Raw genomic sequence first — 16,810 nt, forward strand, 5'->3', positions numbered from 1 at the left:
AATGCCAAAATGTATTCAAAAGTTTATCTGGAGCTGATATCAGACTTCAACCGTCAGACTTCAACCTCTTTTTGTTGCAGTCTTTCCAATGCAGCTCAACAGGACGCACAAAGAGTATATGTTGTACTAAAAAGACTTTCACTTTTAGATATCCACTTGATTTGACTAATTTGGTTGGCTGACAACTCATCTTAAGATAAACTTTTGAATATATTTTCGCTCAAAAGAAAAACTATGGATTTTGTAACCCATCACAATGAAAGCATGTGAGAAATAGATTTTCTAAAGGTCAGTTTGAACAAAAGGAATAATTACAGCGAGAAAAACTTACTGCTCTGACATTAATTGCACCTCATTATCTTGTGGAAATGAATCATATTGAAATGTATACTTATATCTAATTTTGTGAAGTAGAACTGTAGTTATGAATGCTCCTCCTATTACATTTTGACATGGTAGAGTAGGGGAGATGGGGTTCAAACACTTTAAGATGATCCCACAAGCACATTATTTGAAGCATATTGACTGCTTTACTGCAAGAACTGTAGTATCTTACAGAAAAGCATTTTAAATTAGAGATGTATTTTATAGATACGTTTTTTTAAGTGTTTCAGATGAGGTGCAAAACAATGTATAAACAGCACAATGGATGGATAACCACTTATACAGATAAAATACACAGCAGTGCTACTCAACCCTGCTTTGCATTCAGCCACAAGTTCTTGTCCACATCACACCTCCAGTCCTCTTTTGCAATAAATCATCCCTGAAAATCTCCTGCAGATTTGTCCAGGCATCGAGCACTCTATGACACATCTGTATATTTCTCAGAGGACCCAAAAGCGGGATGCAGTATCAGACTAGGTAAAATACAGTAAGGTTGTTCTGAAACATAAACCAAGTGTAGTCAGCGACGGGTTGGCAGTCAGTGAAGGCAGACAGAACATATTTCTTACAGCTGCTTTGGAAGCTTTTTTATGTGTTGACAGTTTTATAAACCATCAGGTTTAAGCAGGACAGGCCCAGTGAGATTTCACCTGCTGTAAATCGAGGCCTGAATCTCTGCATCCGTTATATTTTCTAACAGTTTCCTGCTGAAAAAAAAAAATCTTGTTTATATATTTTTGTTAAACCCGGAATTTATATAATCATCATAATTTGCTCACTGAGGTTATTATATCGATCTTTTTCTCAGCTGGTAGATGACACATTATCACCTTTTCCACCCACCTCCAGCACAATGAGCATTATCAGAGCGCTGTTCGCATTCACACATAAGTTCACATGAAAAAAAACCCACACCTTGTTCAGAAGTGATCACACCCACAGTTGATGAACAATTCTGTTCCTAAGCAACTGATCCTCGCTGTGTGGGGTTTTCATGTTCTCCGTGTGTCTGCGTGGGATTCCTCCATGCACTCCACTTTCCACCCACAGTCCGCAGACACGCAGCTCAGCTGGAGCAAACACTCTAAATTGCCCCTTGGTGAATGTACTCGCTGGTGGTATATTAGACGCTGTTTCACTGCTTTGCAGTGCATGAGATAGCCAGCTGTAAATTGAAACACTCCAACCTGTCACAAAACAAGTTTTAACTCATGTTGTTGTAGAAAACTGCCACAAATTCATCTGAAACTGAACAAAGCACACGAAACACTTGCAGGTTGTTAAAAGAATAAATATATTTTACAACATGGAGATTACAGGAATATCCCAGCATCTTAAATGATACACAAGGGTGCAGATTTTATAAGAAAGTAGACAAAGAAGGTCTTATTTATTGGTAATTCTTTATACATATTGCTGTGATGAGGGAATATCCTGACAATTATACAATAAAAACACAATACAAGACTCTGAACCCTCTTCAACAGAGAACCACTGTTTTTTGATAAACACACTGTATACTGGGTGTCTAAATTCACTCCTCATTTAAAACCTAAAGTTGTGCTAGTATCCCCTAGCTGCTGTGTTCATTACACCAAACAATTGCTGAAAAAAAGGTATCTGCTCAGCACCAAAATGACAAACAGACACAGTTTGCAACTAGCTGAACATAGTGTAGCATTTAGCAGAGTCAGATATTTTCCTCAGGAGTTGATAGAAGGCAAAAATAGAGCTAAAAGAGAGTGAATATTACTCCAAATGGATGATAATCTTGTTCCATTATCATAATCATCATAAAAAATGTCTTCATGGGTGGTCACAGTGACCGTCTGCAGGTTTGTTGTCACCGTTCTAGTCTGAGTGGTGTCGAAAATTTTTAGACAGCGAATAATCATTTTCCTCAAAATATCAAACTAGTCCTTTATCATATGTTTAAAGGAGACATATTATGACTTTTGTGATCCTATGTTATCATTTTTAAACCGACATGATATTGGATGTTAAACACAGTCGAAGTTACACAACTTGAGATAAAGGTATGTAAAACCACAACTTCAACCAGCTCTGAACACTCCACTTACAAAGTTATCTCTACTTCCTCCTCACGATGACGCTCTTCACACAAGTCCATAAATGTCAGTCCATTTTTTAGGCTTTGTTGCTTAAGTTGTCCTTCGGGTTGTTCACATTGTCCACTTGCATATTTCAAATTGGATTTTGGCTCAAACATGTACAGATGTATTTGAAAAGTTTGTTTTTAGAGTAAAGAATGAGACAAAGAAGTGAAATCTGACCACTATTCTTTCTTTACATAGTCAGCTTCCTGAAGCTGAACAGTCAGGACAGAGGGGGGTCATCAGAGAGACAGGATCTAAAATGCCTGTGCATAACCCAAACTTACCATTATGCTGGCTACACCGATCACATGGACAACTAGAACAGTCTCAAACTCTACCTGTTCAACCTAATCAAAATGAACTCCTCCAGTGGGTCTCCCAACCCGAGCCAACTGCTCAAACTTACCCAAACTATAACCTTTTCCAGGTTCTAACTAGACGAGCCCCCACTTGTTATGCCCAGCTCGTTGGAGAGCACAACAAACAGGGAGAACCACACGGCGAGAGTTCAAAATTAATAAAGTAATTTATTTAAAGTAACAAACAATCAACCAAGAGTTTAAAGTTAAACTAACATGAACCAAAGCTACAATCAAAATCAAAACCAAAAATGAAGTGCCTGAAAGGCACCAGCCTTCCAGGAGGGCCAGAGTGTGAGAGAGAGCCATCTTTGCTTTCCTGGGCTTAAATAAGGCTCCTACAGGTGATCTCAATCCTTGACGAGGAGGGAGGGACCAGACCATCTAAGGAAGAGAGAAAAAACAGGAGAACAGGAAGCAAGGCAGACTATCCCCTTTACTATGGAGGCCCAGGGCCGTCACACAGACAGAGGTTGAACTGAGGAGCTGCAGTCAATATGAGATAAATAAGGGGTTTGTTGAACTGTAACTCATGCAAATATTTTCCAGTAGAGACCCAGAATATAACTATAGGCCATTTACAAAATGTCTGTGCACGTCCCTACCTACCAGCATGGCAGTCCAACCAATAAGAGAGATCTACTACGCTTGATTGGACAGACTCACTCTGGATGTTTTTTGTCCTCTGACTGCCCTGTTTTAATGGTCAGTAATGTGTTGACATACCATTTTCCCTCTTATTGTCTTTGGCCGAGCAGCTTTAGTGTTTGTTAAGCTGCAGAACATCCCTCCCACTCTCCCTCCCTCCCTCTTTCTACTATCAATTATATTAACAGCAGCCTGAAGCTTCCTCGTAGCATGTTGCTCCATTTTGTGACAGGAAACCTCTCTGCTGTTACTTTATGGCCTCTTCTCCTACATTATTACACTGCACTGGTAATAGAGCTTACTCTCTATTCTACTCCAGGCATTGCCCTGCAATCCAATTTATCTTTCCAACACTAGACGTTTTCTTGTGACAATTTTTTATGGCTGTGCTGATGTCATCACATTTGTGTCTGTCCCTCATCTCCCAAGGCACAGCTTATAGGAAAATGACTTATACAATACAATGGAAAGGATAGATGTCCTGCAGTCAACTTGAGGCCAATTACGCCTAACATGATTTGGCTTATGTTTCCGGCTAGCTGCACAACTGGGAACGATCTGCCAGCACCCTTTAGAAATTATGTTTTCCTGCTTCTCTCCACTCATGTTAATTATGTATTACCACCAAGATGCTGGTGGAGTCATGTGGTGTGTCAAGTTTAACCTTGATTGGCACAAGGGCCAAATATAGCACATCAAGCATTCTTACATTAATTGTTAGTCATATCGGAGCCCCTATGCATTGTATAACCATAGGCCATGTGTATCCACTGGAGAGCAACAGCTTTAAATCATTCATTGATTTAAGTTAGCAGCTCAGGCAGAAATATGTTGGACAGGCAGTACTCATGCATGCAGCCCTGGGCTTTGAGCTTCCTACTGGGATCGTGGGCAGCAACTTATGTTGCACTTGTCTGTGTGCAACAGCGTGTTTGAGCTGCTTGGTTGAAGGTATTTCTGTGCATTTGAAATATTTAGTCAGATTTGTTTGGATTTTTTATTACAGGAAAGAAATGTTTGAAGAAGAGGTTCACATTTTTTCCAAGTGTGCCTTGATACAATACTCACATGTGTACGTTCAATGAAATATTGATTTCTGCCAACATTCCTCCCCTCAATACTAGCCTTGAAAAGATCCTTGCCTCATGAGCCTCCAGTGTGAGTAATGACGCACAAAATATGCAATCCTTTTTCTGCACAAAAATACACTCACAGTTAACCTTAGAGTTGCAATGATAAGTCAGTTAATACATTTACAACGAAAATGTGTTGATTGATTTTTTAAAGCAAAAAACGCCAAATATTTGATGGTTCCACCTTCTCAGATATGAGGGTTTGTTGCACATTTGTATCATAAATTATAGTTAATTAGATATTTATGGGTTTTTGACTGCTGGATGAAACAAGCAATTCAAGGACAACTTTGGGCTCTGGGGAGTTTGCTTTTGTTTTTTGTTGTTCTTTTTTTACTCCTTTTTGACAGTTCATAGACAATTAATCGAGAAAATAAGTCAGACAGGGAAAAAATGTGTCTTTATTTTTCCCTGTAGGCCCTACAGTAAATTTCTTTCTGAGCTGAAATGTAGAGCTAGACATGAGAAACATTTGAAGCGGCTCACACCTCATATTGTTGTTGGCCAGATTTTAAAAATACAGCAATCCACCCTTTAAGTTAACATGAAGTATTATTAAGCAATGTCCGTGCATAGATATGTTTGTAGTCATGTTGTTCATTTGATTATGAGGGGTATTTATTTATTTTAATGTTACATATTATAATTTAGATTGACTGCTATTTTCAATCCAGTAGAGGCAGTAATGCACCATTGTGGATGAAAACCGCCTCTAAGAGAAGAAGAAGAAGAAGCTCATAGGCGGAAGCAGTCATAGCTGCTGTTATGGTCTGAGCTGAGCTGCTACTAGTCAAACTTTCGTTTTTATCTGGAAATACAGCGATTATGGCCACGTTTTTCGGTGAAGTTTTGTCCGTGTACTCTCGGGCTGTGGAGGAAGATGAGGAGGAGCTCGAGGAAAACGAAGAAGATGAACAAATCCGCAGAGAACTGGAGGAAAAGAGGTAAATAATGTTAGCTAAAGGTAACTAGCATGGACACTGAAAATGATTAGGCAGAAAGCATGGAAGTGTTATTATTAATGTTACTTCATAAAATACACTCTATCAAGTAATACCACATTACTTAATAATTTTCAGAGCATGATTTAGATACATGTGACAGACTGAAGAGTTAGTGAGAGCTTAATTATAAACTAGTTTCACATTCATTAAATAGAAACCTCATTGTAACTTAAACATGAACATTTTCAGTATTTAAAATAAATCAAACTCCTAAAATTCAGTAAAATTAGTTTTAAAAGGCAATTACGTATGTGGCTCTCATCCTCGCATGTCCAATTTAATGTAGTTTTTTTATTTAGTTATAGTTTTTGCCACATGTCACAACCAGTATTGGTTGACGTCTAAAAAGCAGTGCGTGGTCGGGGTCAAATTTAAAATGTCTGAGTTGGCTCCACCAAATAGTGATTTTTCCCTCTGAACTTCTCACATGGTTTCATTTCACTTAATGTTCAAATGATCCAATATTTCACCAAAAATTAAAGAAAAAGTCCACAAGATGACAGATCTGTGCATCTGAATTCTGTTTTTTCTTCTTTCCTCTCCCATTAATCATCTCACCACCCCTCACATCGTGGTGTTCACTGTTGCCATGACAATAAAGGTTGCATATCTTTAAGGAATTGGAAAGGACTTGTCTCCAGTCATCATTTTAACCCAAACCATGATCTTTTTATAGTTCTAATCAAGTGGGTTTTGTGCCTAAACTAGACATTAACCACAGCATCACAGCTTACAACATCATTATTTTCACAACCTAAAGATATTCATGTGTGGAAATATCAGAAAATATCGTGTGAGGGCAGTGTAAAATACAAAACAAAAGAAACTGTGAAAATACATAATTGTTCATCAAGGGTGGAGATAATCGTTCATTAATGATAATCAAGGTTAAAAGTTAAATTAATCGTGATTTTGATTTTTGCCGTAATCGCCCAGCCCTAATGTAAAGTAGTGTAAACTAGCTCTGCCTCCAGCAGCTACAACGGTAACATGCTGCTCTAACACTGATGTCTCAGTATAATAATTGAATTATGTCATATATTATAATATATCAGCCAAACCACTACTTTTACTGCAATACTTTAACTACATGAAGCTCATAATACTTATGTACTTTTACTGTAATACTTTAACTACATCAAGTTCATAATACTTAATATATACTTACTTTTACTTAAGTAAGATTTTTCTTGTAGCACTCTTACTTGTAATGTACCTGTATCTGTACTTTTTTTAATAATCTTAATACTTCCTTCACCACTGGCCACAACCTGTGCAGACATCTCTCAGCTCTAGCTTACATAAGACACATGAAACATAAGTGAAAAATGGCAGCTAGTAGCAGTAATAACCCAGATTATAAAAGGTTAGCTCTTGCAGTTATTGTGCAGGGAGTGTGTGTGTCCGATGATTGATAGAGCATAGCAGCCCCCTCACACTCGTATTATAAGGATGTATACAATTTAGTTTTTCATGTAAATATACCAGACACTATTTATATGCCAGATATGTTGGTATTGCAAAATCTTATAATATAGAAGCACTACTTCACACATAAGAGACTGTAAATGCAGGACTGATCTCCTGATATGTCTTGTTTTGTCTTGACCAACAGTCCACAAACCAAAGATACTCAGTTTACTGTCACACAAGACTAAATAAACTTTTAGTCATACATGATTGTATATATATGATATTTTTCACAATTTTCTGACATTTTATTTAGAAAACTGTTAACTGATTTATCAAGAACGTAATCATGAAATTACTCAATGAAAAAGTGTACCAAAGTACAATACACTTTTGAAGGAAGGCTTCTAAAGTGTGGCAACACAGGTTTATTTGAGTAGACTGTTTTGATAATAAAATATGAGGAAAAGCTGCAAAGCCACAAAAATCTTTGAAATCAGAGACCTACATGGAAATACTTAAGGAGGTAATGGTGGTTACTCTTGAAAATGGCTCACAGTTCAGATCCTTTTGCGTCATGGCCTGTCTGTGCGTCTGTCCTCTTGGCTAGCTGCAGGTACTTACTTGCATCCCACATGTCTGCAGGTGCTAGGAGTGCTCTACAGATGCTCTCGAATACGCTGAAGTGTGTAATTTTGAAAGCTCGTGTACAGTTTTGAGTGGCTGACAGACTAAATAATATGCGCTGGTATGTAAGAGCTCAGTGCAGCAGCTGGTGTGACAGTTGGTGTTGATCACCAGCCATTTAAAAGTCTGACAGATATAATAATTATTTTGTGCTAATTTAGATAATAAAGTGTCTTCCAAAGCTTTTCCTCCTTTTCTAACCTTCCTCACTTTTCATCAGGGAGGTACATCTGCAATGGATTCCTGAAGTCTCTGAGTCGCTGAGGTCTGGAAACAAGCTGCAGTGTTCAGACTTTGTCCTCGCTGTGGGACACAACGCTGCCAGTAAGTAACGGGCTGCCAGCCGTTTCCCAGAGTCACAACTCTTCTGTATGCATACGAACCTTTCTAAGAGCACACCCAATATTATTACAGATCAAATTGAGCTTTTAATGATCCCCTTGGGGGAATTGGAACATAAAGTCCAGCGACTGCTCAGAAATAAGGCAGTCAATTTCCAAGAACATAATTACTTTGGCTTTTTGAGATAATAAGCTCAGTAATGAGCAAACTGGATATAATAATCTCTACAAAGCAGCACACTTTTTTTAACCAGATTTAAACTACACATTTAAACACGTAATTAACACGAATATAAATTAGTATCTGCCAAGATTCAAAATTAACTTTTTTGTCCAACGGCCAAATGGTTTGTTAATGTTCAAATTTTACCAGCCAATCAATAGATTAGCATCGTTTTTTTGGGGCTAATGAGTGAAGAAAGTCTGTCAGCCATTTGGATATTTTACCAGATTTTGGCTGGTGTTAATTTTGAGTCCTGGTACTACAAAAAAACCTTGATATTCAGATTTGAAGTGTTTCCTGTTGTGTTTTCCATTTTCTTTCCTGTCAAAAAATATTTGAGTAAACGGGCCTCTCTCTGCGGAGCTGGTGACATTTAATCTGCGATCATTGATGGGCTTGTAGGAAATGCTGTTTGTTATAAGCTAAAACAGAAACATTAAATACATTAGAGTATTAATGTGTTTTGTTCAGTGAGACAAATGGAGCGAACAACACAACATACTGCTAAGCTACAAGCCCGACAGCCATAGAGTAAAGGATCAGTATCTATTTGGGATGATCTATTAGTTTATATGAAACTCAAGAGACAGAAAAATATGTTATCAATGTCTCTGTTATGCAGTTTCTTTCTCTTCATTTTTCTCAACACAGTAAAGAATTTCTATCTGCTTTCATGTCTCCATTCTAAACTAAATCAACGAAGAAACACACTTTTCCTTCAAATGTTTTCTCCTAACATTATTCCACCCTGACACAACATTTGTCAAACTGTGTTACTATGCAATGCACATCATTACAAAAGCTTTTTCCTGTCCCCAAATTCAATATAAAATTGTGACAATTTCAATTTACCTCTTCAGTGAACACACTTCTTTCTTCTCTCTTATTTCCAAAATGGTGTTGATCATTTCTTCACAGAGTTATGCTCTGAGGAAGATGGAAGGCGTTCCGGTTATCTTTTTGATAGCAACGCAAACAATAATACCATTTGGAAATGCTTTTGCGGAGGTGGAAGGCAAAAAGATGTCTGTTTCCACTTTAAGCAAAAATGACAAATATTTGCTGTTTCCAGCTTCTCAAATTTGGAGATTTTAAGCATTTCTCTGTTTTTATATCATTTTAAATTGATGTCTTTGTGTTTTGGACTGTTGGTCCAACAAAATAAGACATTTGAAGACGTCACTTTGGACTCAAGGCAATTATGATGATGAGCATTTTTTTACTATTCTCTGATTTTGTTTGAGAAAATAAATGGGCAGATTAATTGGTAGTGAAAATAACCTTTAGCTGCTGTCCTTGTATCCACCAATGCAGAATATTGATCCAATACAAGCCCTCTCTTTTTCCAAATCTTAAAATCAGTCAACACCTCACTACGTGGAACTCATTGTGATCATTTTTACATAAAACAACTTAAATCCAGGATTTGCTATGGCACTAAAACCTGAGCATGACTGAATGTCCAGCAACTGATTAAACACTGAATTATTTGACAGCACTGAGCAAGAAACTTTAAACTTAATTGTGGATTAGTCACATGTGGCTGAAACTCGATCCGCTTAACTCTGATACCGATCAAGCAGTAAACCCACTCGCCCAGAGCGTGCACCAAACAAACACAAAGTTAGTGAGCTAGCTTAATGAAATTAACACCTTGTTTCTCATTTTTTAAGTGAACATAAATGTGAAATTGAGAATTTACAGGAGGTTTTGTACTACATTGCTGTTCATGTTGGTTAAGCTGTTCGAAAATGTAAAATCATTCCTTTGAGCTGTTTTTTTTTTTATGTTTCCCTTGTGTAAGGACACCCAGGGTTTTTTCTGTGGTGATAATTTGCACAGTTGGTGCAGAGGATTTACTGGATTTACTTTGTCGATGCACATTTATAGAAACACAGGTCTGGCTTACGCACAGCTGTTATCAGCAACACTAACAACAGCTCCATTACATTTAGTTTCGTCATTAAACTAACGGCCTGTGATACTGGAACACCTGCTGTAAATGTGATGCATCCAGCCATTATTAATGATGGTACTTACACCTGCCTCGATGTCCGCTGTGAGAAAAGGTCAATAGCTTTAAAACAGTAGCTCTTCTTGTATCTACTCAGATCATCTTTCATCCTCTAGGCTCGTTCCCTTTCTTTGATGAAAACTTAGAATTGGTTGTAGGATATGAAACACTAATCCATTAAACTTAAAAGTAGAACACGCTGTACCTACATGCACTGAATAATTTCAACATGATAAATGAAAACTAATATAACTCCTGTCACATGTGAGCTGTTGTTGAATACTGAGAGGTTCTGTGTTCGCAGGGTTTCTGTCAGTGTGTGTTCTGACCTCTGCAAACTGGGACACGGTTGGACACGCGTCAGTGTGGAACGAGAGGAGCCGCGTTGTAACCGGGCAAACCAGCGACGAGTCGGGATGTGTCTTCTACAGACAAAAGGACAACCCATCAGTGAGTGATACACTGCGGAGAAACACCTGAGAATCCCTTCAAAATGTCGACAGCGCTGTTATTGTAAAGCAAATGTTTCACTTTGAAGAGTTTGCCACTGATTTTCAAGTTGCAAACAGGAGACAAATCAAAGTGAAAACCTGAATAGATAAATGCAGGAAGATCAGGAATGCTGATACTTTTGGTAAAAATAGAAAGTAAAAACGCAAACAATCAAAACGGTTAATTTTCAGTTATCATTCCCTTTTACTTGCATTGTAGTTGGCCACTTTTTATACAGTAGCATTTTCAACATTTCAAGAATAAAACAGAACGCATCACTTTTGTAACTACAAAAGTTAGAAAGGAGGCTGTGACATGCAGGATTAATGCGCCACTGCTAATCCAGCGTCTCTTACATAAACTGTCAGAGTGCTGAGTTACAACAGACCCATCTGCTGTGTGTGAAGGTGTGTGTGTGGTGATTTTTGTATCAGCCTGTTGTCATTTGCACATGATTTAATCAAGATAAACATAGTGAACGACTGTGTGTGATAGCGCCGCGCTCCCTGAGGAAGCTGCAGATTTATCACACATGTAGTATCAGTCCTGCTGCCTTCAGATGGCTGCAGGGATTTAATTAACTGAAGGTAAAGGTTTTTATACAGTATAAAGCAGCTGCGGGGAACAGATACTGGAACGGTCATCAATTACATATCAGTTATACACATTTTTATGCTGATTTAAAAGCATATACAGGTGAGAGAGTATTTTATTTTTTTCTGTATTGACAGTGGACAGTAGAGAGGTGACAGAAAATGGAGGCAGAGAGGAGGTGGGAGTGACCTGTAACAAAGGTCCTGAGGCATAATTGAATCAGGGATGCTGTGTTTATAGTGCATATTGTACACGTTTTATTCACCAGGCGCTCGAGTGTTGAATTAAAAGTCTTTATTTACAGTTTTCAGCTTTATTCCATAGTTGTCTAGCTTTTCTTTTTACGTATTCAGTGAATGTTCGTTTACACAATCACAACATTCATAGATCTGTCATTTTCAGTTCAGCTTTAGCTAATTTTTTCATCAAAATCCAAACACCTCTCTCTGTGCTGCCTCCTTTAAAGTAACCTCTTGTGTGCTGCACTGAGCATGAAAGTACCAAACAAACAGACAAAGACACATCAAGGTCAGGATAATACCAAGCTGTTGGAGCAATATTCGCGCTGGTTGGACTACTGCTGGGAAAATACATGTATATCCATCCCAGTCCTGCCTCGGAGCACGAAAGTCCTCCTCATTCAGAATAAAGTGAATATATTGTCTATATATTTAGCTTTAGTTAAATATTGTCATTTTTTAATAAAAAGGAAATACAACCTTTATTTAAATGTCAGTAGCTTAATGATTTGAGTTGGTGCACTGTTTGGTCACTTTTGAATGAAATCTCATCAACTGTGGGAAGGACTGCCATGAAATATGGTGCCCAGAGGTTGATACTAATAATGTTGATTCCCTGATGTTTCCTCTAGCGCCACCAACAGTTCACAATTTCAAACTGTCCCAATTCATTGGTTTATGACTTAATACCTGCAAAAAGGACATTCAAAATTCTTAGTCTTGTTGTTGTTTCTTTTTTTAATATACTTTCATAAACATGCCTCCCATCTTTAAGTAACTCTTCAAATATACAATACTTTGAATCCACAAATGTTGCATAAATTTCTCTCTTTCCTTTTTCTGAAGGTTTTGATATGCCAGTTGACCTGCTACATTGCAGAAGACCAGTTGTTCCAGTGGACAGAAAAGGTACATTTATTGAAGTAAATCAGTTGGATGGACAGTGATTGGATTATTGTGGAAAGCACAGATGTTTAGAGCAGCTGTCCTTCCTCAGCCTGCAAACAGATAGCAGATTTACAACCTTGCACAGGTTTGTTTTTTGACATTGATGAAGAACAACAACATAGTGACAGGAGGACTTGCTGATGTCTGTTGAAAGTAATGGTCAATGTCACTTACATAATCTGATTTTTGTGTTTTTGTATATAGTATACAGCAGATTTTTTGAGATTACAGCAGTGTGAGTCAAACATGCAGGTATATTTCAGAATGATCAGCATGATAAAGTGATGCTATCTTGTTTTTTTTTTCTGTTGTAGGTGTTCGACTGTCTGCAGCACAGAGAACTGAATGTGACGGTGCTGTCAGACAGCTCTGTGGCAGATTACAAAGCAGCAGACTATCTGAGCAACAACTCCATACCCTTCCTGCGCTCTCTCCACACCAGTGCATTCAGAGGCCAGCCTGTCTGCCAGTCACTGGAGCAGCCCAACATACTTACTGGGATTCCAGCTGCAGGTACGACTACACCTCCAAATGATTTGGATGTCAATGGACTAGATGTTCTATCCTCTCTCCACCATACAAAACTCTGTCTTTCCTCCTTCGCTGCATACTGCTCTGCATGTTTAGTAGAATAACGCCTCTTGAGATTTGATGTACTCCTGGAGAACGGCAGCTTCATCCTTGCAGGTTAGAAAAGAAGCATTCACATTAAACTTCACCAAGAAAAAGTTTTCTATAGTAAATTTGAGTTACAATTAAATAATTGTAGATAATATATAGAGAGGTTCTATATATATATATGTATAAGTTTTGCAGTAAGCATGACTTGCTTTTCTTTATAAAATGTACATATTTCACATATTTCAGGAAAATATCTAAATGCAGTTGTTCAGAAGAATTGCAAGTGCGGTTGTATTTATATGATTTAAACTAGTAGACCAGTTTATTACATATTATTTACAAGATTTGTGCAAAACAGTATCAATAATAGAATCAGATAAATAATACACATGCATGTTGTTCAGGTTTTCCTAGGCTTGATTTTCAGTCACAAAATAAGTCAACTTCTGAAAAGACTAGACAAGTCAGTGTTGCATAGAAAAGAATATCCGACAAGTATTAATCCTTTAGGTCCCACTTCAGAGTTTTTAAGGCAATGAGCTTAAAACGATTTGATGCCCTTAAAAGTTGAACTACAAAAATAAAAACAACCACATACACCTCCACTAACAGACTGGTCAATTATAATTTACTCTTCTGACAGTTTCTGCAGGAGTTGTTGGATTACTGGACCTTGTAAATTCAGTGCATCATAACCAACTTCTCAACTTTTCTAACAAAAGTCGTAGAAACCACCACAAGAGCAGTGATTGGTCAGTTTGTGTTGATAATGTGGACAACTGGAAGAAAGTTGAAAATAAAATTTTTCTTCTTGGTTCTTAAACAAACCTTTTGCTCCTTGTTGATTGTGAATGAATAAACGTAAACACAGCAATTGCGCAGTTGAAGTCTCCTAATCAGTGATGAGACAACATGAAATGATGTTAAATGAAAGAATGTAAAGTTTAAGATGTGTTAGGCGAGACTTGTGTTATCCCGACTTCCATTGTATGGACCGCCTTGTGTTGAAGTGTCCTTGAGCAAGAGACTGAACCCGACGTGAGCACGTGGGGAATAAATGTAAGTCACTTTGTGCAAAAGCATCTGCCAAATGAATGAAATGTGGTGCCATTAGGTCCCACTCCACTCACCGAGCGCACAGTCCTGCATCCTGATGTGGTCATTTTGGTGCCGGGGGCAGTTAAGGACATCAAAACAGGACCGCAGACACAAGCAAACACGTGACATCAGAGATGTAATCCGTGTCACTGAGGAATGACGGGTCACACACCTCATGTCAAACTGCCCCTTTCATTGGGTAATCATAAAATAATCTTACGTTCTTCTTCTTTGTGCTTTTTCATCAGTACTGAACCACTGCCAGGTTCACCGCATCGCCACTGTTGTTTACCAGTGTTACAGTGATGTCATAGGCCCCGACTCTGTCACCATGGAGACCTACAAGCCTGCACTAACCAAGCTTGGCAAGTCCATACGGGTAAGTGTCTTTTCTTTTTATATCTGAGCGGGGTTTGGAAAGGTCAGACTGGTCACAGAGTAGACGAGAGCAGATGCCCCTCTCATTTAAAGTTTGTCCGATTTCTAAAAATGAAATAATACACAATGAATGAATGGGCGTCCTGAAAGATTTGTCAGCGCTCAGTCTGGCAGCGTCACAGTGTGATGTGACAGCAGCTGTTGACAGCTGGCGGGAAAAAACACTCACTATGACATCACTGGTGTTACTAATTACGCATTATTCATCGTAAAACTAATGAGATTACTCATTACACAGCAAAAACAGTAATGAGTTACTTTTATTACTCAGCCGTCAGAGGTGTCAAAGTTGCCTTTAAGCAACTAAAAATCCTTCACACCCACACTCTGCATCTTTTGTATTAAACACACAAAGAAATAAAAAAACAAGCAGGCAGAAGACAGTTTGGAGGGATTTGACCATCCGACAGTTAGCGTAGCCTTAGTTACTGCAAAGAGACCTCAGCTGTACGATTCACACACCCTCTGATTCTGGCCTAAACTGGTGCCACGTAACTTCTGAATGTATGTGTGTCTGTGGCTAATGTAAATGCCTTTCAGAGCTTTTACTAGTCTAACTTTAATTTATTGTAATTAATTATGTGCATTTAACTTGTGTGTATGCAAATGGAAATAAAATGTCTTTAATATTAAATAAATCTTGAATAAGCTGGCTTTTGATGTTAATTACAGTAAGACAGAAACCACTCCGACCAACAAGTAACAGTTAAATTAATGGAGCATTACCAGGATTGTTAACTATAATGTAATTGCTGAATTTCACATTTTAATCCCTTACACTACTCATTACTGAAGAAAGAAATTATATTACTGTAATGTTCGTGGATCAAAGTAATGTGTTACTGGTCACCACAGACTGAGTTGTAGTGAGAACCGCAACAAACTTTGACACAAAGTGTGTTTCAATAATCATTTGTCCTGCCCTCCTTCACTTCCCCTTGGCATTTGATATTATGTGGCACCATAACTCACATTAATGAGGGTCGGGGTCCGAGGGGAGCGGAATATTTCAAATGGGGCACACTTGCTCTCGTCTGCAGACTCCACCGGTATGACTGAAAGATGAATTATGAAGGAAGTCTAACTGCCTGAAAGCGGCCATTACCTCTTGTTATGTATCAGTTAATGTTGATGAGGAGACGGCATTATCAGCGAATGATTGCAATATTCATCAGTAGTTTCATTACAATACGTACCTTTTTATACTGCTACTTTTCACATTTCAACGTCACTCAACATGGCGACAGGGATTCAGAGTAAATAAACAAGGGGCTTGTTACACAGCTTTTAAGATACATCTAAATAGTTTTCCTGGTTTTTCTAAAAATTTCAATCTCCTACTTCTCTCCTCAGTTGGACCCATCTCCGAGCACAGACGTCCTCCGCAAGTTTGTCAGAAGCACTGACATTCAGAGTAATCTTTATATCTGAAAAATGACCATTTTGCTCACCTTGCTGTGAGATCTAGTTCTATTTTCCTGTATAAAATACTGTCATTTTTTTAATTAAAAAAAAGTAAAGAAAACCTGTGTAGTCTAATGATTTACTTTATATGAGTGCCTGTGCCCCTTAAGTTTGGAATTTATTAATTTATGAATTAATCAAATGTATGCTGAGAGAGGTCGACAGTGCTCCTGCATTATACATCATACCTCTGTAAACTTTTTGTCTCATTTCTCTTCATAGATGTGTGCGTCCTTACAAAAATTACAGGATAGCAAGTTGTCAGCTAATGTTCCAGGATGCACAGATGTTAGTAGAGTTCATGTGCAAGTTTAATATATTAGCATTGACATAAATCCAAATGTCCTATTATTTAAAATTCACATCATGGCATCTGTTCACATGCTCATGCCTCCTGAATAAAAGTTGCATTTTTAAAGGGATGTTAATGTCTGGCTTCGTCCAACTGTGAAATATTTTAAAATATTAAATTATATGCCATGAAATTTGGTACATTCATTATTGGTGCCTAAGGTAAATAATAAAACTCAGGAAACCTTTGTTTAAATGTCAGTAGTTTTATGATTCGGTGGGTCAGTTTGTTACTTTTGTCC

General features: G+C 37.9%; 1 protein-coding gene across 1 annotated transcript; it reads left to right on the forward strand.

The window, feature by feature from the left end:
- Window positions 1–5,394: 5,394 nt before the first annotated feature.
- On the forward strand, window positions 5,395–16,415 carry psmg1 (proteasome (prosome, macropain) assembly chaperone 1). The gene is made up of 7 exons (XM_053331603.1): window positions 5,395–5,588; window positions 7,966–8,069; window positions 10,628–10,773; window positions 12,495–12,557; window positions 12,911–13,109; window positions 14,564–14,694; window positions 16,107–16,415. Exons 1-7 carry the CDS (start codon window positions 5,470–5,472, stop codon window positions 16,182–16,184), a joined length of 840 nt encoding a protein of 279 aa, XP_053187578.1. The 5' UTR covers window positions 5,395–5,469; the 3' UTR covers window positions 16,185–16,415.
- The last annotated feature ends 395 nt before the right edge of the window (window positions 16,416–16,810 follow it).

The sequence above is a fragment of the Scomber japonicus genome, chromosome 13 (assembly GCF_027409825.1).
Source record: "Scomber japonicus isolate fScoJap1 chromosome 13, fScoJap1.pri, whole genome shotgun sequence".
NCBI lineage: Eukaryota > Metazoa > Chordata > Actinopteri > Scombriformes > Scombridae > Scomber > Scomber japonicus.